This window comes from Eschscholzia californica, unplaced genomic scaffold (assembly GCF_041429995.1).
Source record: "Eschscholzia californica isolate CP2 unplaced genomic scaffold, dmEscCali1.0.p SCAF_1, whole genome shotgun sequence".
NCBI lineage: Eukaryota > Viridiplantae > Streptophyta > Magnoliopsida > Ranunculales > Papaveraceae > Eschscholzia > Eschscholzia californica.
The window spans coordinates 7,743,540-7,766,730 of record NW_028238198.1 but is presented as its reverse complement, the minus strand read 5'-3'; the positions used below and the strand labels follow the sequence as shown (position 1 = coordinate 7,766,730).

Genomic DNA, 23,191 nt, shown 5'->3' with positions numbered 1-23,191 from the left:
ACAGTACATTTCAATGATTATATGTATTAAATAATCATACAATGTTTTCAAAATATTGTATCTTTTAAAGAATATTAGGTTGAAGTACAAAATTAGCTTCCAATTTCATATAAAAAGACAAACACGAGTTAATAAATAACTTCGTTTAGTTAAAGAAAAATATACGAAATTGATTGTAATCGATTTATTTATTATTATACAATAATATCTTTTTCTATTTTCTTATTATAGTATGTATATACGGTCAAAATAATCCCCACTTCTTGATTTTTTATTAGTTATTTCTTTTAGTATGATTTTAGGAATCTATACATGCGCCAGCATATCCAGCAAACACTAAGATAAAGTGGAATTTAAATTAAATAAATAGTGAAAAGATATCACTTATTTGATGCTTATCTGCTAGAGAAGACCAAATATATTTAGCATACTAGTTTGTTTCTTAACTTTCTACTTATTCTTACACCTTATTTACATCTAATCTATAAGAACGCTCGCCAAAATATTAGTACATGGTTTTGTCGTAATCCTAATTGTTTCTTCGTCATATCTTATAAAGTGTCACATCACTAACCTCTTTTGGTAGTAAAATCGATCAAAACTAGTGAGAAGAGAAACATAAAAGAGATAAAAATTTGAACGAAATATTGCAGACTTTGAAATTTATGAATTGAGAAGATCATGACTCACTGGGAAGAACATTGAAGAAATGATAAACCTCTTCTTCATCTATAACACCAACTTCTGTTGAGCAAATCAAGCAACAAACTGGCTTAAATGTTTCGTTACACGATGAATCCGGTCCTTCACTTTCACCTTTACCTCTTCTCCGTTTTCCAGTTCTTGTTTTTTCAGTACTTTGGCGTAATACTTGATTGCTCTTGATCTTGCAGTTAACAACGAACATGGCTCTGTATTGGGTTACATACTTTTCATGCCTGCGAAATAGAAAGCTAAGAGATCAAGATATGATTAAGGGTATCACAAAGAATTACAATCTACAATTAGCTGAAAAAATGAGTATTTCGATCTGACATGGCAAAACAATATTTTTCATCACGGAGTCTTATACAAGTACCTCTCTCCTCCATGGCTCAAACAATATAAAAAATGAGTATCCATGTTTAGAAAGTCCAAGATTAATATGCAGGGACGGCTATGAGGTTTTGGTTGACTAGTTTCAGATTTAAGAAGATTTTGAGCTATTACGAAGTAGGTTAGACCCATAAAGAAATGCTTCTTTCTTTAGAGTCTTACTTAGAAATCGATTCAGAAGCTGATGTTGCATGTTTCAGATACTCCCATCAACTGGTCTTTGAATAGCTCAACAATTTAAAATCAAAGATACAGATTGTGCCACCAATGCAATGAGTAAGACTCTAAGTGACTGTAGAACTCCGGTTGCAATCTTTCCGATGTACCAAAAATTACAAGTCCTAATAGTTTATCAACTATTTATGCAATTAGGTTCTACCAGTCTACCAGAGAGGGAGATGAACCATGTAGTCTGAAATATCGGATAAAATAACACAAGATTACGACGGAAAGAGTTAGTGTACACCACATCACCACATTATACAATATACTACTACATTATTGTGCTCAGATGAACGAAACAAGCATACCTTTGGCAATCTAAGCAAAGAGTGGTGAAACAAGCTGGACAACTAAGAACAGCATCAGATGTGGTGCCTTTTCTTTTCTTTTGAACCCATACTTCATCTTTGTCATCGAGCTTAGGATCATAAAATTCTGGCTTGACCGAGTAGTCTATTTCATCATCATCAGAAACTGAGGAATATCGTAAAAGAATTTATTAGAATAATAAGTTAGGTATTGAAATGGCTAGTCAAATACCATATTAGCATAACCTCGATCATAGTTGAGAAATCGCTCAGACATGTCCAACAACATTAACAAGCCTTTCAAAAAAGAGACTTGACAGGAAAGGGAATGGAATTATTGAGCAGACTAGTCTATGGTAACGTCCATAATCAGATTTAAATGCTTGAAAAAGGTAAGTGAGGAGAAATCAAATATAGTAGTCGAACAAGAAGAAGAGATGTTTAGCTTTTGTTAGATAGCAGTATAATCACCAAAACTAACCTATTATCAACCACCAAAACTAACCTAGATGAAATAGATATACACGCAAACAGGGCTTAGGTTTAAAACTTCGTCCGACATTTTACGCGTAAAAGTTTGTGTTGTCTTCTACAATTATCATATAAAAGACTCCAATAGCACTGAACCACTGAATTCTCAGCCAAGACACTTTAAATGACTTAACCTAGGTTATGTCAAAACAGCCAAATTGATAAGTAGTGAGTATTTTCTTATAAAGAAAACAAAACCCTAATAAGAATCCTAACTGACTCTACTCTGAATTACAAACTCAAAAATCCAATCTTCATTGGGTTAGGTATAGGTTTACTTGATTGTATATTTATTTTCCAAAAAATCAAAGAGAAGTAATGATTTTGCTACCAAAATATTTGGGGTTTTTCTGTAAATCATAGAAGGGGAAAAATTGAGCAATTGATGGTATTATGAAACAGTTAATTGATATACGTGATCGAGATAGGAAGAACTCTTCAAGTTCTTGTAGGAATCGCCCAAATTGAAGTTTCATGAACGATTGGAAATGAAGAAGAACAAGAAAAGGAAATTAAATTGCTCAAATAGAAGACGAATTACCTGTTTGCTGTGAAGCAGTTGGTGAATCAATATTCTCTTTCCCTCCTTTATCTGTTGTCTCCATCTCTACTTCAGTGAAAGAAACTAGGGTTTCAGCTCGATTGGGTCTTGGACTGTTGAGCTTCAGCTCTCTCTAGGGCACAACAGAAAGCATGCTGCTGCGTCTGTTTGGAGCCTTCAGAAAAGGGCCAATAGAAGCTGATGTCTCAATGACTTAAAATCACAAAGATACATAGGAAACTATCACTGCATTGAGAAAGACTTTGAATGAGATTCTACGGCTGTCACTTTGGAAACAACAAGGCTACACAATCCGCTTACTTGGACTCTCACATGAACCGTATGCAAGAGAAACAAGGGTTTTCTCTCGACATGACTGAACATGTTAGAGGAAAGAAAAACTCTTATCTATCTCACATGAGGTTCAAATAGGAGTCTCCAAGGCAGGTTGAGTATATTTTTTTTCTTTGAAAACCATAAAAAAATTAATGGTTTCAAGATTTTTGGGTGGGAAAAAGTTTTGGCTTCCCCACGGTGGTGCGCCCCAAAATTTTGGCATAAACGCGCCCCTCTTTACATTCTCTATGGGCCTCAGACACGGATATGGGAATACGAGGACACTCAGACTGCCCTTAGTCTAGGTTGTTCAAACCTAACACAGATTAAGCCCAGTACAAGTGCCTTTGGACTGCCCTGTGCAAGGGGTGTTAATAGGGAGGGTGGGCATATGGCAAATTTTGGGGGCGCCTATAGGCTCTCCCTTCCCCGTCCCACCTCCACCACTTCTTCTCCACTCCATCAAGGATCACTGACAAACTGTCATTGTCTCGACTTCCTCTCTCTCCCCTCTCTTTCACACATCTCTTTGTCCGGCGAAGGGATTCCTCTCCCCTTCGCGGAGAGATGTGAAAAAGAGAGAGATAGATGACAGAGTGGTTGCCAGTCGGAATTAGTTGTTGGATGTAAGAGGAGAGGAGGAAGAAGTGACGTCTGATTTTTCCACCCAAAAACTACGAAGAAATTTTTTCTACTTTCCCTAAAACATCGACCCAAAGAAGTAGTGATTGGAGGTCCCTACAGCCAAATTGGGAGTTCCTCTAGAATTCCCTAATGACATTTTCATGTGGTAAAATGTGTGTCAAAATCTATTGACGAGTTAATTTCGCCCAAAATCTGACTCACTTTGAACTGTACTTTTAGCTAAAGCAATGCTAAGCCAAGAAAACCAACTGAAATTTTGTAATAAAACCAGGTTGTAATTTACTTAATTATCCTCATAATTAAACAAACTACAGCTGTTGGATAAGAACAATCTGATAATCCCTAGTACTAAAATCACAAATCCAACAGCTAATAATTGAAAAGAACCCAAAAATAGCTCTCAGATCTTTGCATTAAAATCGTTCTTTGATAAGAATTTGACCTGGGTATGGATCCAAACTTGCAGGAACAGACTGACCAACTACTATTTTTAACACAAAAACTTTCTTATATAAACAGAGTTTTCAGTCACTTTAAAACTCAGACTTACTAATCATATCGAAATCGATAAGAAAAACAGACTAATTTCTTATAACGATTCATCGATCTGATCCATAAAAGGAAGGTCTCTTTGTACATTAAAGTTCTTTTTATCTTCAAAAGGATCAAAAGTTGAGAGTTTTATTCTGTAAAAATGGCAGGAGGTGTTATTGTTTCGAATGCACCAACGAAAGATTATGGCGGAAAAATCACATTGTTTGTGCTCATGACTTGTCTTGTGGCAGCAACGGGTGGTCTCATTTTCGGTTATGATCTCGGAATATCAGGAGGAGTGACATCCATGGATGTTTTCTTGCTCAAGTTTTTCCCATCAGTTTATAGGAAAATGCATGATGCAACTGGTCATGAAAATCAGTACTGTAAATTTGACAGTGAGTTATTAACAATGTTCACTTCTTCTTTATATATTGCAGCTTTGTTTGCTTCATTTTTCGCCTCGGCAACTACTAGAGTCTTTGGGAGGAAGATTTCTATGTTGGTAGGAGGGATTGTCTTTTTGGTTGGCTCTGCGCTAAATGGTGCAGCTACCAACGTAGCGATGCTTATCATTGGGCGATTATTACTCGGTGTGGGTATTGGGTATGCTAATCAGTCTGTTCCTGTCTATCTGTCGGAGATGGCACCTGCGAAACTTAGGGGAGCACTCAACATGGGTTTTCAGTTAGCCATTACTATTGGTATTTTGCTTGCTAACCTTGTGAATTACGGGACAAACAAGATCAAGGGCGGGTACGGTTGGAGAGTGTCGCTTGCTCTAGCGGCCGTGCCTGCTATTATCATGACTGTAGGAGCCATCTTCCTTCCTGACACACCAAACTCTCTCATCGAAAGAGGACATCAAGAAAAGGCTAGGGCTATGCTTCAGAAGATCCGTGGGGCCGAAGATGTTGAGGATGAGTTTGTAGACCTAATTGAGGCTAGTGAAACATCAAAGAAAATTAAGCACCCATGGAGTAACATACTGAAACCACAATACAGGCCTCAGCTTGTCATGGCTATTGCCATTCCATTTTTCCAACAGCTTACAGGTATCAATGTTATCATGTTTTATGCTCCTGTCCTCTTTAAGACAATAGGGTTTGGTGATGATGCATCACTCATGTCTGCTGTTATCACCGGAGTGGTAAACATGTTCGCTACCTTCGTTTCCATTAGTACTGTCGACAAGCTAGGTCGAAGAGTCTTGTTCCTTGAAGGTGGGATTCAAATGTTCATCTGTCAGGTAAATATATACACATACATGGATATAATTTGTCTCCATATAAACACATACTATCTAATATATACTAAACAAATGCATTTCTATATATATATAGGTTTTTGTAGGAATTATGCTCGGAGAGAAATTTGGAGTAACCGGTGTGGGCTCTATGACGAAGTCGACGTCATATCTAGTCTTGTTCTTTATCTGTACTTACGTGGCTGCATTCGCGTGGTCATGGGGCCCATTGGGTTGGTTGGTACCTAGTGAAATTTTCCCTCTAGAGATCAGATCAGCAGGACAAGCCATCAATGTTTCAGTTAACATGTTCTTTACCTTTATCATTGCCCAACTTTTCCTTGCCATGCTTTGCCATATGAAGTTTGGTCTCTTTTTCTTCTTCGCCGGATGGGTTGCGGTGATGACACTCTTCATATACTTCTTCTTGCCTGAAACAAAGAATGTACCAATCGAAGAGATGAACAATGTCTGGAAGAAACATTGGTTCTGGGGTAAGTATATCCCAGAAGACGCCATTGTCGGTCAACACCACACATCAAAGTAAAAGGTTTTCGATTTGCTACTCATTCAGGATCATTTTATCTTGTTTTGGTATATTCAACCGCTCTCATTCCAATCCATAAGTTGTACCGGATTTGGTAATAACAGTTGCTCCGTGCACTGGATTTGGTAATAACAGTTGCTCCGTGCACTGGAAATCGCGATAAAGGCCAAAGTACTCAAAAGAACCAAAAACCCCGCTTCATTTCCTTGTATTTTTCTTATGTTTTTTTCCCTTTCATCGAATCTTGTAATGAGGAATTCAGTTTGCGGATTTTATTTCATCGTTGTTGTAATCAGAGAGAAAAGAACATCAAAAACAAAAATGAGCAAAAGAAATAAGAGAATGTTCGTTCGTTGATGACCATGTTATTACTTTTTCAATATATGTATCTATGTAAACGACAAAATTTGCAGTATTAACGAAGACAAGCAAAAAATCGTTAAACAACGTTTGATAACATTCATTATATTCGTTGCAATTTTCACTAATACATAAGAACACACATACAACAACCTTGAAGGCTATAACAAGAGAGTAAGAATCTCATCAGAAAGTAAAAAACGACAAATTCGAAAAAGAAAATAAACACCCCTTAAGAACTTACATATGTAGGAAACTTAGTCCCACTACTAGACTCTTTGGCCATCAAGAAACTGAGTTGTTCTTGTGATACTAAGGGAAAGCTTCAATAACAGATTGAACAGCAGCAATATGCCTTATCTTGTGAGTTCGAAAACCTGCAAGTTTGAGTAATTTTGCCCAATCATCTTCACTTCTCTCCCTTCCACCAGTATTAACTAACATATCAACATCAAGAACCAATCTTGTTTTTGTTAGTGGATGTTCTGATTCCTCTTCTAGGGCTACATCTACTATGATCACCCTTCCTGTATCTTGTGGTACTGCTTCTCTGCACTTCTTTAGAATCTTGACAGAGTCTTCATCACTCCAATCATGCAAGATCAACTGTTTCAATTGAAAACACAGAGTACCCATTATTTAATTCATCAATTCAAGAATATAAATTCAATTTTTTTTGTTAGTGCAATAAAAAAAAATCAGGAAATTATGGCAGCCCATCTCTAGTTCCATTAGGGCTTCCATCTTAGAGAAGCCCTAGTTCCTAATTAGCTCAAATCCAAGTACCCAAATTGAAAAGAAATAGAAAGAAGTCTCACCTTGAGTAAGATAGCTTGAGCATTAGGTATAAACTTGAATATATCACCAGGGATCTTTTCAATATTAGGAAGATCATGAGAATCAGCAACAACATGAGGAAGATCATAAAGACTACATTTTATATGAGGAAATGCTTCAGAAATTGCTTTAATTGTTGTGCCATTTCCACCACCAACATCAACCAAAGAACTCAAACCTTCAAAAGTATCTTTACAACTTTCAATTAGGGTTTTAGTCAAAAGTCTAGTTTCACCTTCCATTCCAACATTAAACAAATGACCTTGTTCAGGATGACCTTCTAAATATTCCCAAAGTGTCATACCCATTCCTTTCTCAAAAGCAGTACTTCCTTCACCCAATCCTTCCTTAATATAATGCCATGGGATCATAAAATCTTGTTGGGTCATCCCTAACACAATGGGTACCATATTTCTTTCTGCATCTTTAACTAGTAAACTACCAACTGGTTCAAGTGAGTAAAGCTTCTTAATTTCTCCTCCATTAATGGTGGATTTGGTTTCTTTTAAGATACCCATGTGTACTAAGTACCTTAAAACTCGATATAAGTTATCAGAATTGACATTTGAGATGGGGAGTTTTGATGCAAGTTCTGATACAGTGATTGAACCATTGTTGTTCTTGATGATATCTGCAATTCCTAACTCAACTGCAGAACGAAGGACTAATGAATCAGCAAAACCATAAATTATGTTCCATAGATGAGCTTGAGCTTTGATATCAACTTCTTCATTAAATTCTAAACCCATTCTTGATTTTGAGTTTGTTGGGTAATTGCTTGAAAGAGATTGGTCTCTGTGTGTTGTGTTAATTTGTGGTTTGAATTATAGCAAAACTATAAGTCCATTTATAGTGACATATGGATAGAGAGAGGCACTTGTTGAAGGTAAGAAATAGCCGCCGATCTTATTTTCATTTGGATGGCTGAGGGGTGGGTTTGGGGTTTAGGTTAAGGGGGGCGGACCTAAAATAAAATTAAAAATAAAAATTTCTCTTCTTTTTTTTTTTTTTTTTTTTTGAGAAAATAGAAGTTTCTAGGTTAGCAGTGTGTTTTGATTAGGAGAATTTTGGTCTGAATTCCATATACTTCATTTGGTGAAAAGAAAGTCACTCAATTTTTTCTATTTATTTTAGAAGATGATGCTATGTCCGGCACCAGTTTTGGTCGAATCTTCGCTGACTGACGTGTCGGACCATGATCTAGAGAGAGAAAGAAAAAAATTCTCTTAATTTTTTCTATTTATTTTGGAAGATGACGCTATGTCCGGCACCAGTTTTGGTCGAATCTTCGCTGACTGACGTGTTGGACCATGATCGAGAGAGAGAAAGAAAAAAAATTCTCTCAATTTTTTCTATTTATTTTGGATGATGACGCTATGTCCGGCACCAGTTTTGGTCGAATCTTCGCTGACTGACGTGTCGGACCATGATCTAGAGAGAGAACGAAAAAAAATTCTCTCTCTAAATTCTAACCACCCACGTCAGTCTCTCGGGATTCGGTCCGGATTGACGTCGGGCATAGCATCACGGTTGATTTATTTTTAAGTTTTGAATAACCAAAACACAAATGTGTAGGTTTTTAATTAAACAATTATATAATTTCTCATGCTTAATCTCATGGAAGTGAATTTATTGGACTTGTTTATCTCTGTAGTACTTTTCATGTCTTGTAATGGTTTTTGTAGTCCATATCAGTAAAAGATAAAATTTTAAAAAACAATTGAAATTGGATATTCACCGAAATTTCTTGTTTTGAAAATCGAGTTGTGGAAAACTTCAAAATTTAGATAGATAATTATTCAAACTCAAATAGAACAGGAGTCATTATGTTAATAGAGTTTCAAGAAACGCTTAACTTGTCAATTAGAATAGACTTTAAAACTACTCTTTTCGGTCTGCTTTTCAACAAAAAAAAAAAAAAGAAACTCTTTTCTCTTTACAAAATATTTTTCCCATCTCTACTGCGGCACTTTGACCAAAATTATACCTTCGTTCTTCTTCACTTAATTTGTGAATTACAACAAAAGACTAATTCTTTTCTCACTGTTTAGGGGTGACGTGGCTAATCACATCACTTTATTGACATCAATAATTTATTGTTTTATTCCAGATTAACAAATCTATATAATAAATTTTGTTGGATTCAAAATATATTAAAATTTACTTACCATCAAGTTGTCAGTAGTTTTTCAAGGCATTTACATTTTTTAGATTTTTTTTTTTTTTTTTTGAACTAATTTACATTTTTTTGAAAGATATCAATATCTTGGGGCTAACGTAGGATCCACTCAAGGATCTATTGGTTTAGATAAATATATAATGCGCATGGGTAGTAGTAATAGGTAATCTCTTGTTCCCTTTCATAAACTAGGTCTAGTAGTAACCGGTAATCTTTCTCTCCAATCACTGTCTGGTGAATATGCGAGGTGACCCAATTTTATGAAACAAACACATTTGATGAGTATTATTTGCCGAGCTAATTAGCAAAATATTTGTTTTCAGTAAATGGAATTTGGTCATATAAAGATATCAATAACTATTGATTCAATAATTTAGAGTTTGTAAATCTTGTGTCTCTAAATTATACATATTTGTGAGGGGTTAGCTTCCAAATCCAAATAGGCACGTGATAAATAAGTCTGACAACTTTGAAAGCCTTGATGAAAGTAGGAAGGGGCATTATTTAATAGGCAAGCATCACCAGGGCAGCCACACAATGAGCCCACGCGGGAAGACGTGAACCTCGTGGGACACTCACTTCCCTTTTCTACTAAGGGAGTGTTTGTTTTCACCCCAAACAGGGGAAGATTGTATGGTGATCAAATACAACCACCTTCAAAGTGAACAAATCCAAGAGTAGTAGGGACCCTTTCTTTCAGGAAAAGAAAAGAACAGAAAGGGTAGTACGGAGTACGGAATAGGGAAACTAAATTGTTATGACTAGAAAGCCAAACACCAACAGCACTAGGGAGTAGGGAAACTAAATTGTTATGACTAGAGTCGACCAAAATTAGAACGGGGACGTTACGTGTATAAACTCTTTGACAAAATTCTCGATTTAATGACTCATTTTCATTAAAAGATAAAAGTTGATCAAAGGTTTTCAAAGCCTAACTTTGATCCGGACCGTTCGTTTAGAATTTTGTTAAGAATCTTGTCAGAGATTCTTTGACACTTAGCATTTTCCAAATTAGAAAGCCAAATCCCAAGAATAGTACGTAGCGGCTAGGGAAACTAAATTATTATGGCTAGAGTTGCCCAAAATTAGAAAACACAATATAACTCAAAAGCAGTAAGAACTTGTGGATTCATAATTTACTGTGCATCTACAGTAATTTATTATCTGTTTAATAGTCAAATTTATGTACAAAGAAAAATACAAAGTGATGAAAATTTTGGGTTAAAGAAAGCTACTGGTCTACTTTGTTCAGAAAAAAATGTTGGTCATTTACTCTTAATGAGATGAATGATTTCTTTTATAAATTATGTTATAATTCTGTTATGGTTTCTAATTTGTGACTAATTCACCATTTTGAACCTTATAAGTGCCTTGCAGTTCGATCTGTTCCAACAGACGTTCGAAGGTATGTAAGAGCAGACCTCCGGCGAAGGAAATCCCTTGGTCGGAGGTGTTAGAGAGTGAAAGAAGAGATCGAAGGGAGAGAACAAGAAGGGAGAGAAAGGAAAAAGTTTTCTTTTTCTTTTTTTAGGTTAAAGGTGGTCAGCCAATTTTTTTCTTTGGCCGACGACCTTTCGTCGGAGAATATACGTGAGGTGGAGGAGATGTGATGGAAGAAGGATGTGGTGAAGTGGAAGAGAAAAAAAGAGGTGGCGTGACATTTGTGCTTTTAATTTTTTTTTGGAAAATAATTATATTTTGACCCTCAAGGGTATTTCTGGAAAACAATTTAGATCTTGGAGGTCCAATCGAAATGTCGGACACTTATAGAGATGGAAACGGTGAGTTGGTCACAACTTGGAGCCAAAACGAAATCAACCCATATAATAATGTAGAACTAAGAACATGAGGATGTTTCCCACTTTATAAAAAATTATCTTCGTATTAATATTATTTATCTAGTAAGGACTTTTGTTAGGAAAAGAAATATATACTTTCGAAAAGCACTTGGATCATCAAATAAACGATTCTACCAATATATATATATATATATATATATATAGAGAGAGAGAGAGAGAGAGAGAGAGGGGTCTCCTTATTTTTGTCTATGTTATTTATTTTGATTTACTAATAAAATAAAACATCTAAATGTAATCTGGAACCACGTGTTCCGAAGAATATTACATGTTACCTAACTCTTGAATTGTTAGTTGTATATCTTCAATGTTTACTTAAAAAAATAGTCATAATGTTGAAGAAATTATTACATTTCATGTTAACATCAACGTTATGAAGAAGTAAGAATTTTGTGTCACTAAAAATTAAAGAAGGATTATCACAACACAAGAGACTTCAACAATAGTAGGGGCGCTAGTATTTGTCATCTCTGTGTACATGCGTCATGGATGAGTCTGACTTGAGCAATCTTTCAACCTCCAAAATGAACTGTGCTAATTTTGCTAACAGCGCCCAAATTTGCTAAAGACGTCCAGATTTGCTGAAGACACCACTATCTATCTTTGCAGCTTTAACTTGGACTTTAAGGGTCTATGGGCGCCTCCTCTGACAATTTCTAACACCCCATTTCCAACCAACAAAATATGAGGAGAGAAGATGTGTGTGCTTCTAAAATTTTGGAAGATAAGTCTGATCGTGTTTTTTTTTTCGGTTCTAATATCTACGGATTGTTGTGGCGTAGCAAAAGTTAATACTTAAGCCAAGCGTTTAATTTTTCTCCACGAAACTTATAACTACTTGTGATTTATCTTTGGATGTCGGTCTTGTTCCTGTGGTAGCTAGACTATTATTGCTGTAACAACCTCCGTTGATGGAAGAACGTCAAAAACAAAAATGGGCAAAAGAAAAACGAGAATGCGCTCTTTCGTTGATTACCATGTTATTATTCTCTGGATATATGTATGTATATGAACAAAATTTCAGTGTTAAGAAAAATACAACCATAAGCTTTCAAGAGGATAAAAAAAAGAAAGTTGTTCATGTTTCACTATGGAAATCTTCAATAACAGATTGAATACCAGCAATATGCCTTACGAGTTCGAAAACCGGCATTAACCAACATATCAAGAACCAATCTTGCTTTTGTTAGTTCATGTTCTGATTCTACTTCCAGGGCTACATCTACTATGATCACTCTTCCTGTATCTTGTGGTACTCCTTCTCTAAACTTCTTTAGAATGCTAACTGATTCTTCATCAGTCCACTCATGCTAAATCATCTGTTTCAATTGAAGAAAAAACAGAGTACCCATTCTTTAAATCATCAATCAAGAACATTAGTTACTTCAATTTGCCTTTTTTTAATGCAATAAAAAGTTCAAGAGCAACCAATATCTAGTTCAATTCTATTTTTGCTATCTCTAGACAGATAATTCTATAATTTTATTCTCCATACTAAGTTCTGACCAACAATTATATATTCACTTTTCTTACTTAATTTATGAAAGAGTGTTGATTTAATGAGTTCGAGCTCATACCTACTAGCTCGAGCTTTCTACCATTCTTCGTTCCCTACATCAAGGATCACATAATCATTGTGAATTCTGTTATATGGTGGGGGTCAAATGTGAGTTAGTGTTTGGATAAAAGTCTAAAAGGCTGCTGCCACCCTACTTTGAAGGAAGCTAGCATAGCCATTGTTCCTGGTCTTAAGGAAGAATATGCAGCTTGGCAATAAATGGATGGAAGGAAATTGGGCAACCAATTTAATTCTCTCTTTCTCATCCCGACCACAAAGTGCTATAAATAGCCTTCCTGATTCATCAAATTCATCATCCGATTCTCAAGTCTCTTCTGTAAACTAAAGTGAAAGAGTAAGAGAGAGTGTTTGTCGAGAGAGTTGTATAAGTGTGAGGGTAAGAGAGTTGTAGTGAGATTTTGTAACCGGAGAGTGCACTTTTTTGTGTACGGTAACTCGGGTGAGTTGTAACTTCATATTCACAGTGGATTTGCTTGGAGCGGCTGAAAGAGGACGTAGGTCTTGCTTTGAACCTCTATAAATTTTGCGGGCCATTATTCTTTATCTGGTTCGTGGTTATATCGTTATTCACCATGGCATCCAAGATCCTGATTTTCCGCATTAACGAAAACCTCTAAGTAGACTGAACACCTAGAAGGAATGGCTCATCTTCTCAACAAATTCCTCTCTTCGGAGCTAATTTTGCTAATTCTGTGTTTATGTTGGGATCTGCAACACATCATCTTTAAATCTCTGCCAGAAGCTTCTCAGTGATTATCGTTTGTGCAAAGCTACTCCCGTCAGGTCTTCCACGCTCCTCGGGCATTTTGATGCTGTGAAAAGTTGTGCAAAACAGCGAGGCGAGCTGTTCGAGTGGTCTTATGGTCCCTCGTAATAGAGTGGAATACCACTATCTAGCAACTCTTCTGATTATGGGAAAGACTCGACACGTCGTTGATTCATCTGTGGTCACGTAGCTTATTAGAGTCATTATGCAGGAAGATCTCCAGATCGGGCGACTCCTCATAGGTCTCCAGAGCTAAGCACTTTAAGTTGGCCTTTTGTCGTTCGAAATCTCTATACTGAGTGGAGGTGGTGCGATTCTTCCCAGCATTGACATCTTCTTCGCTGCTATCTTTTTCTTCATCTCACCGACCTGCTGAATCATCAAAGTTGAAGGAAAGCTCTTCCTCTTCTTGTATGATTTCTAATGCAGGGATGGGAGGAGTGCTTCTGCCTTCTCTTTCCGTCATGATGTAGCGTCCTCGTGCTCCTTCTGTAACCGTTCCAGCTCTCTCTGTTTTGCTTTTCATGTCATCTTTTAGCTTCTTCTTCCTCCTATGAGAGCTTCTCTATGGCTTCCAAATCTTTGTCAGTACGGATAAACAGAGTGAAAGAGGAAGCAGGAGTTGCGAATAAATTCTTTATACAAGGGACTATAATGGTTCCCTCCACTCTTCGACCTGTCTTTGCTTTTTCATCTGATCCATCTCTTCTTGTAATTTCAAGAAGGTGGATTGCATTAAGAACATGGTGTCGACATCAGTTCTCTTTTCTTCTTTTAGTCGTGCCATCTTAGCTGCTAAATCTTTGTCGGAAGACATGGTAGACTCAAAGTAATTTGATTGTGCTTGAATTCGTCGGAACCATGTATTGGATTCACGATAACAAATGGTAGGAGGTTGCTACAGTGTCCCCTTCCTCTAGGGCCACAGTGATGATGTGTGGAAATGTGGTTTCTTAGGTTATCTTCCTTATCTCGAGATCTCCGATCAAGTAATCTCTTCCTATTTAAAAAAAAAAGTAATCTCTTCCTCATATTTCCATTAGAGTCCAGTGACAAAATCTGCAAAAAAAGACAAAGAAAACACTCTGACGCTCAAATCACGGAGATATTTTTTTAGAGTTGTGACTAAAGAAATAAATTACGGCATGAGTGTAGAAGATGACCTTTCGTTCCTTTCACGACAAACCTAATACACTTATACATGTTTGGGGAGATGATGCGGTGGTAGGACATCGATCGATCTTGATGATAGTCATGTGTCTATGGCTGCTATATGGTAAATAGTATCTGATGAGTGTGTACTTCTCACACTAACACATAACAATTTTTGCATGTAAAGGCACATTAAAGTGACCCATTTGTTTCTTCTCATAAAAAAGGAAAAGATACCTGTCACTGGTAAAATTGGGAATCTACCTAAAATCCAAACTCCCCAAACAACTCCCTCCCCTGCCTCAGTGCTTCCTCTACAAAATGGAAACTGAAATTTTGCCATTAAAAGTAACTGTCTACTCTCTCTTTCTCTCTCTACATCTCTCTCTATAGATCTCTGTTATTACTACTACATTCTTTGAACTGAATATCAAAAAGGTGAAGATGGATCAAAACTATTACATGAATAATAAGGCATCATCTTTATCAGTTTCATCACTAATGAATTACATATTCATGTCCACTGTTAAAACTGCTGCCAAGACCCTAGTTTCAGTAGTTGGTGCTGTTAATTCCACTTCATATTATGATGGAGATGGTAATAATGGAGATGAATATCAGAAATGGAAATTGATTGATCATTTTAGATACATGATGATGTTGATGATATGGTTCACTCTTTGGATCCTTAGACTTCTTATGGATTATTTCCCTTGCTCTCTTCTCTTCAATCCTCCTCCTCCTCCAATTACTTCTTCTCCAAACTACATTCTTGATCATGGATTCTCATCATCATCATCTTCTTCTTCTTCTTCATTGGATTTGGTGTTACATGAAGGATATGGAAATGGGTATTATGATTATGATGATGCATCATCATCTCAAACTAAAGCCATTGATAGAGCACTCTCTCATGTAACTTCTCTCTACTTTTCTCTTTCATAATTTAACCACTAGATTTCACCTTTTTTAGTGCTTTTACTTTTTATTAAGGTCTTTTATATTATGCATGTTGAACACGTGTCACTTTTGGCCACCTCAAATCTAGCACTACAACTTCAGTGTTTTTTGACTCTCACATAAGGTGGGTGAAGAACCTACACTTTGTGTTCAACTTCAACCTTCAATCTATGCATATATATATATGTATATAAAATATTGATCATCATATAATTAAAAGAAGATGGATAGGATTTTTTTTTATATGACATGATTTAATTATAATAGGATACAATCATACAACTAGCTAATATCTCCATACAACCAAATCATTCCTTAATATGCAAATCATGCTATGTGTTTAACACGTTTGACGATACTGTCTGTGTTCGGCGAGTTTAGCTTATACCTAGTAATAATACATTGGAAAAACATTCAAACTATATCTTATACAATCCTATAAAATGGTTTTCGGGCACAAGCGTTTGCTAGGGTACTTAATTAGTCAACTGTTTTATGTTTCTAAACAGATATTCACACTTTTAAATGAGATACCAGCAAGCTCAAGAAAATACCAGTTTGCTCTGACAATGGCTGATAAGATCCTTGACGACAACTTAAGAGTCGAAAACACCACAGTCCGTAAGATCAACCGCTCAGCACTTTCCTCCGCTTTTGAGCGGACCTCCAACCTGTTATACCGGTCACTCCAAAGCAGCAACAATTTACCATTAGAAGAAACCAGTAACCAGACACCATGGTTCTTCCAGTCATTGCCGATGGGTTCATACATTGGTAAGGGACTCAAGATTTGTATTAACACATTCTTACCTTCTGCCTTTGGTAGCCTGGCGAGTATGTTCTTCGACACGAATCCGTCTCAGAAAACAAAGCAACTGACAATGGCAGGTGGAAACAATGATACTAACAGTGATGTTTTTTGTTATGAGTGGTTGGTGGTGGCGGAGAAGCAAGCACAGGAACTACTGTGGATAACGAACAAGCTGAGAGTATGCTTGGCGGTAGATGAGGCGCTGGTTCAGTGGAGCTTTGCTACTGGTCTCGCTTCTCTTTCTCTGACATCAATGCCTAGAGTCCAAGGCTTCATTGTCAAGATTACGGGTAAGTATGTCAAATATATTGAATATTATGAAGGAAAATGATTTTGATTCGTGCAGAAATCATATAATAAGTGTTTGTTTACTTTGAGGGTAATTAGATTACACAGCTACACTAGCTACAAAAAGAGAAAACTAGAGTTCTAGAGATAAATATCAGAGAAGGCGAACAGACAAGAGAAATTTATAATAACTACTACACATGGATTTGCAGATCAGCCCGCATTGGAACTATAGGCTTGGTGGAAAAAATATTTTAAGTCCACCAAGAAACGTGATCTACATATCAAACTGCCCTGTAGTACGAAAAATATTACATGACTTGATACTTCAAGCACAATTCGACCAGACCTACCTTATAAGGGAGGAATCAGTATATCCGCTAACCCAGGCTTGGGGGCTAAAATCTGAACCTATTAAAGGTTCCAGATTCTGGTAGGTAGCTTAATACGTTAAATATTTAAAACATACACTAGTTAGTTCGGGCCAGTCAATTATTAGAGTACCCAATATAAATAACCCCTGTATAGAAGTTCTTCCATACAAACTCAGGAGTTAAAGAACTATAGCATACCATTGGATCACAAAGAATTCTAGTTATATGCACGAGATTGATTAACAGCTTCAGCGGCTGGTTGATCCGACGAACTAACCTAGTTGATGATATTGCAGTTGTTTTGTTGGGAGAATTGGCAAGGGGGGAACAATTGTTAGAAGAGACACCAAGGCAAGTAAAGTTCAGGTTGCTTCTGCTATGGTTGCCACTCTTGTGTTATGCTAGCAATGGTGTTTCTTACCCAGTACTCTCAGGACTTGAGAAGGCAGAAACTGAGAAATTCATTGAAGAAGTTATATTGAGCTTACCTTTTCCAGATCAAGAAGTGATATTAACTAACTGGTTCCAAGACTTCACTAGCTCGAGCTCAGACTGGCCTAATCTTCAGAGGTCATACGATCAATGGTGTCGATCTTCTCGTAGTCTGCTCCTTACCTAAACATACGGATAACTGTTATGCTCTATTATGTACATATAGTTTCTTCTCTTATTCTCTATACTTTGGTTCTCTATACCTACTGTTGATATATATATATATATATGTAATAAGTAAGTACCTCTACACAGTGAATTACTAATACTATCAGCAAGCTGTATTAGCAAAATTGCGGCCTTTTCTACCTTGTTACTTCTTCCTCACTAGTGTATTTACTCCAAAGATTACAGCAATCTTGTTTTTGAGAAGAAACTAGAAGTTGAGCTATTGAGACAAAAGAAGTAAAAGAATGATATCAACCTACATGAGAGGACTACTTAAATCAAGACCAGTACATTTCTAGAAAACAAGATATGAAACATAAACATGGCGGAGCCAGGATTTTAAGTCAACCCTGGCTAGCCAAAAATTACTCGAGAGTAAATTTTCACTTGTCACATATATGCATTTGTAAACTATAATTTGAAGACATTTTTTCGGCAAATATCTCTCTTTCATTATTCTGATATATACCTAAATTTTTCAATTCAAAATAAGTTGATTTTAGACCTTCACATAGCTTATATGAAGTCTGACAAAATGCAGGTCAAAATTGAATTAGCAAAAAAGTAGCCGAAAAGAGATTTTGTCAAGAGCAGGGGGCATAAATTGGGGTCATGAGTTATAATAGACAAATACAGGGGACTAACACAAAAGTACTTAAAGAAATGAGGGTAAAACAAGGCTGCAGCCACCCATTAGATTCCAACTTGGGACAATTGGAGCGTATGACCAGTTTAGGAACCACCGACCCAGCCCTTATTTATGTTTAATTATTACTCATTACCTGACTGGTTACGCCCCACCCTGGCTCCACCATTAAACATAAAGAACCCCTAAAGAGTAGTTTCAACAAGAGATGATGGAAGATTTAAAAGGTAAACGAAAATTAACCAGAGAAATGGTTACATACTTCGGCATGTAAAGTAGTATCCATTTCGCGTTTCTTAAAAATCATTTCGGTTGCAAGACGGAAAAACTCACTGTTTGATTGGGAAAAGATACTACAGAAAACCTCAAAGTTCGAGTGACTAGGATCTTCCAAAATGAAATAAGCACTTCACCCAGTGAGAGCCATAAAACTGGAAACAAAAACTTCTAAGTTGGAATCATCTTTCAGCTCATAATCCATAGGTTCGGGTGACTAGAATCTTCCCAACAGGTTCCTATACTTGAACTTATAAGTGGTTTTGGGCATAGGTCAGCAGATCAACAAAAGAAAACCAAATGTAAACTTGCCTGTAACTTCTGTTTGTGCTAAATATTTCGATCTCATTCTTTTTGCTGGAAGGTTAACAGCCTGAGTCTTGGACCTTGCCTTGTTGGACGGATGCCTTTTAAATGTCTTTCACCTGTATCTACAAGCAGAAATGGCTTTCTTTCTAATCCTACTGAGGGCATCCATTCTTCATTAAAGTAAATACTGAAAGCTGGATACTTTCCTTGTCAATATAACTGCGTGATTGGCGCGGCCTAAAAAACAATAGACAGCAAAAGTATTTTGGTACGTTTTTTTAGTGGCTTATTGCCTTATTCATTACCATTGGTAATTTGTGATTTCATCCCATTTCTTTGGCCCAAAAGCTTATTCTTCTCCAAAACCAGAACCGCTTTTTCTTCATTTTCAATCTAAACGTTCTGTTCATGTCTGTGTTTCGCATCGGAACCAAAACCAAATCAAACCATAACAAGGACAACCAAAAAACCTCAAATCACTTATCTTTGAAGCAACAACTGGAACCAGATCGTTTTATGTATATACATGGATGTACATTCAAGAAGATGGTTCCTGACGCCATTAAGAACAAGGAGCTCAAACAATGGCATGGGCAACAACAACAACTCAAACGACAAGGCAATCTTTCGTCCTCTTCATTTAAAAAGCTCAACCATTGCCATAGCAAGTACACCACCAACAATGCCGTGGCGATTCCGGCTCATCTTACTTAAGTGCTCCTTCATAGCAAACTCAAACCTCTATGGATCTCATTCAAAGGTGTGGATGCAAAGAGTGTAAACCATGATAGAACTGTGGTTCAAATTCAAACCCTTAAAATAGAAAACTTCCCACTGAGACACATGGATCCCAATCCAAGTCCTTTTTTTTTCGAAAACTTTGAAATAATATTGAAAAGAATTCCAAGTCCATGTTTCAGTCCTCATGCGTACGCATTTCAAGTTCTTCATTCCAGAAAGGATTAAATTGTCTTAGTTTCTCGAGCACTGCATTTGTAGCTTTTGAGAATTTGTTGAAATCATATGCCTCAATTACTTTTACTTTGGTAAAGATATGCCCTTACTTAAATAGTATAGGCGTTTACATCTCTTTTCTTTCCCTTTGGAGAGAATAGTAAATTAAGCTTACACAAAACTAATGGGACAAATTGCATAAGGTCAAGGCAAACTATCATATAAGCTCCCTAACTGCGCCAACATGATTTTATAACACCACAAGAAATGGACATGAAGTCTAATCACATATTGCATAAATTTTCTTTCATTATTCCAACAAAACTTGTATTAAGTATGTGCTATGGCCTCCTAGATTATATATTTGTCATGGGTCACATCTCAACCTACCACGCAAAGTAACTAGGAAAGAAATAAAAATCTGCATATACCTTCAACATTTTTTGTCAAAAAACCTTTATTAGTTCTCAGACAATCAGTTCCATGTTCTATGTAAGCGTGTAATATTGCCCTCTCTCATCCCAGAAGGCAGCTCAGCCTATCCCTCAACTCATAAAGTGATCACCACCCACTCTCACAACTAATGTGAGCTTTCTCCAACAATCTTGCCCTTCACAAATATGTGAACCTCAAGGACTTCGGTAAATCTAAGGTCTGATAACATGTGGGTGTGGTTTTGGGCCTTCCTTACCCCCAGGTGGTCTTGGGCGTGTAGTCTTGGCCCTCTCTCACCCCACAAGCTAGCTCAAGAGGTTAGACGATCCCACACACTTATAAATTGATCACCACCCCCTCTCACAACTAATGTGAGATTCCTCCTAACAATTTTTCCATTCACACATATCTGGACCTAGAAGACTTCGATAAATGGAAGGTCTGATACCATGTGGGTGTGGTTTTGGGCCTTCCTCGCCCCAAGGTGGTCTTGGGCATCTTTCACCCACATAAGTTAGCTCAAAAGTTGAGGCTTTCCCTCACACTTTCATTGGCCCCCTTCCTCACAACAAATATGAGATTACTCCAACACTATCAGGGTCGAAATATTTACTTAGGGATGTATAGTTCATCAACAAAGACGGCCGGCAGTTTCTTGTAAGTTAAAATTACAACACCATTAGTTTTTTTTATTGCAAGAACAACACCATTTGTTACCCACTACCACAAAGTATATACACAATAGAATCACTAAGAGATAAATCCATTCAAACTTTAAAACCCCACAGTTAGGTTGAAATTGGTGAATTAAAGACAAGAACTGAATTTTTTTTAATAACATGTAGTACAGGAGTTTGTATAAGTTCAAAAAATGTAACCTAATGTGGATTTCAAGTTGCTTGACAAAGGCGAATTACAGAAAAATTTGTGTATACTAGAAAGTGGAAGTACCTTTGTTTTCTCTGATGTTTGGAAAGATCAAACATCTATTAAAATTGTACCCATTTTAATCGAACTTTCCTGGTGCAAGCCTAGGACATCAGAAACCAGTTAGAGTTAATGGGTACTGATTATCTCCCGTGACTTTTAGAGAGAGAGAGAGAGAAAGAGAGATTCTTTGGCTCATGAAGAAAGGAAGCTTTCATCTGAAGAAGGGAAAACAGATTGACCAATTAAAAATTCAAAAGACGACCCTCATAGTGTTGGAGTAATCCCATATGTGTTGTGAGGGAGGGGGGCAATGATGAGAATAAAGTTTGGCCGGTGTTACGGGAAATAAAGAAATTTTTCGAGGTGTGAAGTTTTGGGTGGAAACAAAAAAAATTACTAATTTTTTGTTTCTCCCAAACAACCAAATCTTTATACTCCACTTTTCATCTTCTTCTTCCTTTCACCTATCACTACCATCTCTGGCGAATTTCACCATCACCGGCAACTTCCAACATTTCCGGCTAGATCTTTTTTTTCCTCTCATTCTCTCTCCTGCCTCTCTCTCTCTCTCTCTCTCTCTCTCTCTTCTGTTTCTATTTTTTCTCTCTGTCTCCGGCGAAGGGGCTCCTCTATTCGCCGAAGACAGAGAGAGAGAGAGGGAGCAGATAGAGAGAGAGTCAGGAGAGAGAAGAGATAGAGAGTCAGGAGAGAGAAGAGATAGAGAGAGGGTCAGGAGAGAGAAGAGAGAGAGAGAGAAAGGGGAGAGAGAAGATGTCGGTCGTCGCCGACGACTTTCTTCCGACAACTTAAAGGTGCATTTGGTTTGGGTTTTTTTGGTTTTCCACCGCTTCCCCGAAAATTTTTCTGCTTTCCCCAAAACGGTAGTCTTAGTCGATTAATATCTGACTTGGGTACATATTTTGTTTTTAGTCCAAAAATTGATTTAGTCAGACATTGATCCCTAATCCTCATCTTTTTTCTCCCCTTTCTTAGTTTTTTCTCTCTATAGTTCTCTTACTTTACTATCTCTGTCACTATCTCTCTCGTGTTCTCTCAAGACTAAAGTATGTTCTCTTATAAAGTTAAAATCACTCTACTATCTTTCTCACCTGTGTATGAGTTTCCGGTTCATAGTTTGGAACCAAATGCCTGAAGAAACAAAGGTATGTATTGAATAAGAGAATTGGAAGGATTACCTACATTTTACCAGAGTACTGGAAACTGAGAATTGGAAGGATTGCCTACATTTGGGATGGGATATGGGCATTTGGAAGGACTAAGAAGAAGAGAATCAGAAGGATTAGAATCATGGTGGCAGATATATATTGGATGCCCATATCCCATCCCAAATGCCTAAAGAAACAAAGACCCCCCTCTTTTATTTTCATTAAATGGTCAACAGGGGTGTTATACCAAGATTAATTAGGGTTACTTACATTTCAACAAAAAAAGTTAGGGTTACCTACTGCTACTCTCTCTAAACCATGATCATATCTTTGATGTCGGATTTCTTCAGCTAGCTTAGATGTGAAGTTTTGGTCAAAAAGATTTAGGGATTTTTTTTTCTCTCTCTAGAAAGCTGAACCAAGTTATGAAGCAGAAAGTTAGGGATAAAGGATGATGGGATTTATAATGAAGTATAATTGTAAAAAAGAGAAGGTAACATTTAGTGAAAGAAGAGAGAAAAGATGTGGCAATGGTGGTGGTGGGAAGTTGTGGTGGTGAAGGTGATAGAAAAGATGAAGATTAGGAGGTAATATTTGATCAAGTAAATTTTTGGACTAAAATAAAATATTCCCCCGAGAATGAACAAA

The 23,191-nt window shown here is 36.8% G+C and overlaps 4 protein-coding genes and 1 long non-coding RNA gene across 7 annotated transcripts; 2 read left to right on the top strand and 3 right to left on the bottom strand.

Annotated features, from left to right (window-relative positions):
• Positions 1–400: 400 nt before the first annotated feature.
• Positions 401–3,702, bottom strand: LOC147563754 (E2F-associated phosphoprotein). The gene is made up of 3 exons (XM_086640359.1): positions 2,698–3,702; positions 1,626–1,791; positions 401–938 (listed from the first exon to the last, which is right to left on the bottom strand). Exons 1-3 carry the CDS (start codon positions 2,759–2,761, stop codon positions 680–682), a joined length of 489 nt encoding a protein of 162 aa, XP_086496485.1. The 5' UTR covers positions 2,762–3,702; the 3' UTR covers positions 401–679.
• Positions 3,525–6,362, top strand: LOC147563753 (sugar transport protein MST6-like). Its single transcript, XM_086640342.1, has 2 exons — positions 3,525–5,461; positions 5,556–6,362. The coding sequence occupies exons 1-2, from the start codon at positions 4,373–4,375 to the stop codon at positions 6,003–6,005; spliced, it is 1,539 nt and encodes a 512-aa protein (XP_086496468.1). The 5' UTR covers positions 3,525–4,372; the 3' UTR covers positions 6,006–6,362.
• Positions 6,363–6,444: 82 nt separating this feature from the next.
• On the bottom strand, positions 6,445–8,299 carry LOC147563752 (3'-hydroxy-N-methyl-(S)-coclaurine 4'-O-methyltransferase 2-like). Its single transcript, XM_086640350.1, has 2 exons — positions 7,184–8,299; positions 6,445–6,971 (listed from the first exon to the last, which is right to left on the bottom strand). Exons 1-2 carry the CDS (start codon positions 7,949–7,951, stop codon positions 6,678–6,680), a joined length of 1,062 nt encoding a protein of 353 aa, XP_086496476.1. The 5' UTR covers positions 7,952–8,299; the 3' UTR covers positions 6,445–6,677.
• A 3,901-nt stretch (positions 8,300–12,200) lies between these two features.
• LOC147563750 (uncharacterized) lies at positions 12,201–21,673 on the bottom strand. 3 transcript variants are annotated; one of them, XR_015225183.1, is made up of 9 exons: positions 21,399–21,673; positions 17,905–18,047; positions 17,656–17,782; positions 16,505–16,775; positions 16,249–16,365; positions 14,972–15,062; positions 14,746–14,848; positions 12,815–14,641; positions 12,201–12,556 (listed from the first exon to the last, which is right to left on the bottom strand). It is a non-coding gene; the product is annotated as an uncharacterized LOC147563750 (long non-coding RNA). The 3 variants fall into 3 exon arrangements; XR_015225181.1 differs by lacking the exons at positions 14,746–14,848; positions 14,972–15,062; XR_015225184.1 differs by lacking the exons at positions 12,201–12,556; positions 14,746–14,848; positions 14,972–15,062; positions 17,905–18,047 and having other exon boundaries at positions 12,621–14,641; positions 21,399–21,613.
• Positions 15,078–17,837, top strand: LOC147563751 (uncharacterized). The gene is made up of 3 exons (XM_086640315.1): positions 15,078–15,649; positions 16,204–16,795; positions 17,464–17,837. Exons 1-3 carry the CDS (start codon positions 15,179–15,181, stop codon positions 17,784–17,786), a joined length of 1,386 nt encoding a protein of 461 aa, XP_086496441.1. The 5' UTR covers positions 15,078–15,178; the 3' UTR covers positions 17,787–17,837.
• Positions 21,674–23,191: the final 1,518 nt, after the last annotated feature.

Coding starts and splice junctions, on each gene's coding strand:
- LOC147563751 (XM_086640315.1), top strand. CDS start 15,179: ATGGATCAAAACTATTACATGAATAATAAGGCATCATCTTTATCAGTT. Junction 15,650..16,203: donor TTGATAGAGCACTCTCTCAT/GTAACTTCTCTC, acceptor GTTTCTAAACAG/ATATTCACACTTTTAAATGA. Junction 16,796..17,463: donor CTTCATTGTCAAGATTACGG/GTAAGTATGTCA, acceptor ATGATATTGCAG/TTGTTTTGTTGGGAGAATTG.
- LOC147563753 (XM_086640342.1), top strand. CDS start 4,373: ATGGCAGGAGGTGTTATTGTTTCGAATGCACCAACGAAAGATTATGGC. Junction 5,462..5,555: donor TTCAAATGTTCATCTGTCAG/GTAAATATATAC, acceptor ATATATATATAG/GTTTTTGTAGGAATTATGCT.
- LOC147563754 (XM_086640359.1), bottom strand. CDS start 2,761: ATGGAGACAACAGATAAAGGAGGGAAAGAGAATATTGATTCACCAACT. Junction 1,792..2,697: donor AACTGCTTCACAGCAAACAG/GTAATTCGTCTT, acceptor GATATTCCTCAG/TTTCTGATGATGATGAAATA. Junction 939..1,625: donor CTTTGCTTAGATTGCCAAAG/GTATGCTTGTTT, acceptor TCTATTTCGCAG/GCATGAAAAGTATGTAACCC.
- LOC147563752 (XM_086640350.1), bottom strand. CDS start 7,951: ATGGGTTTAGAATTTAATGAAGAAGTTGATATCAAAGCTCAAGCTCAT. Junction 6,972..7,183: donor CTCAAGCTATCTTACTCAAG/GTGAGACTTCTT, acceptor CAATTGAAACAG/TTGATCTTGCATGATTGGAG.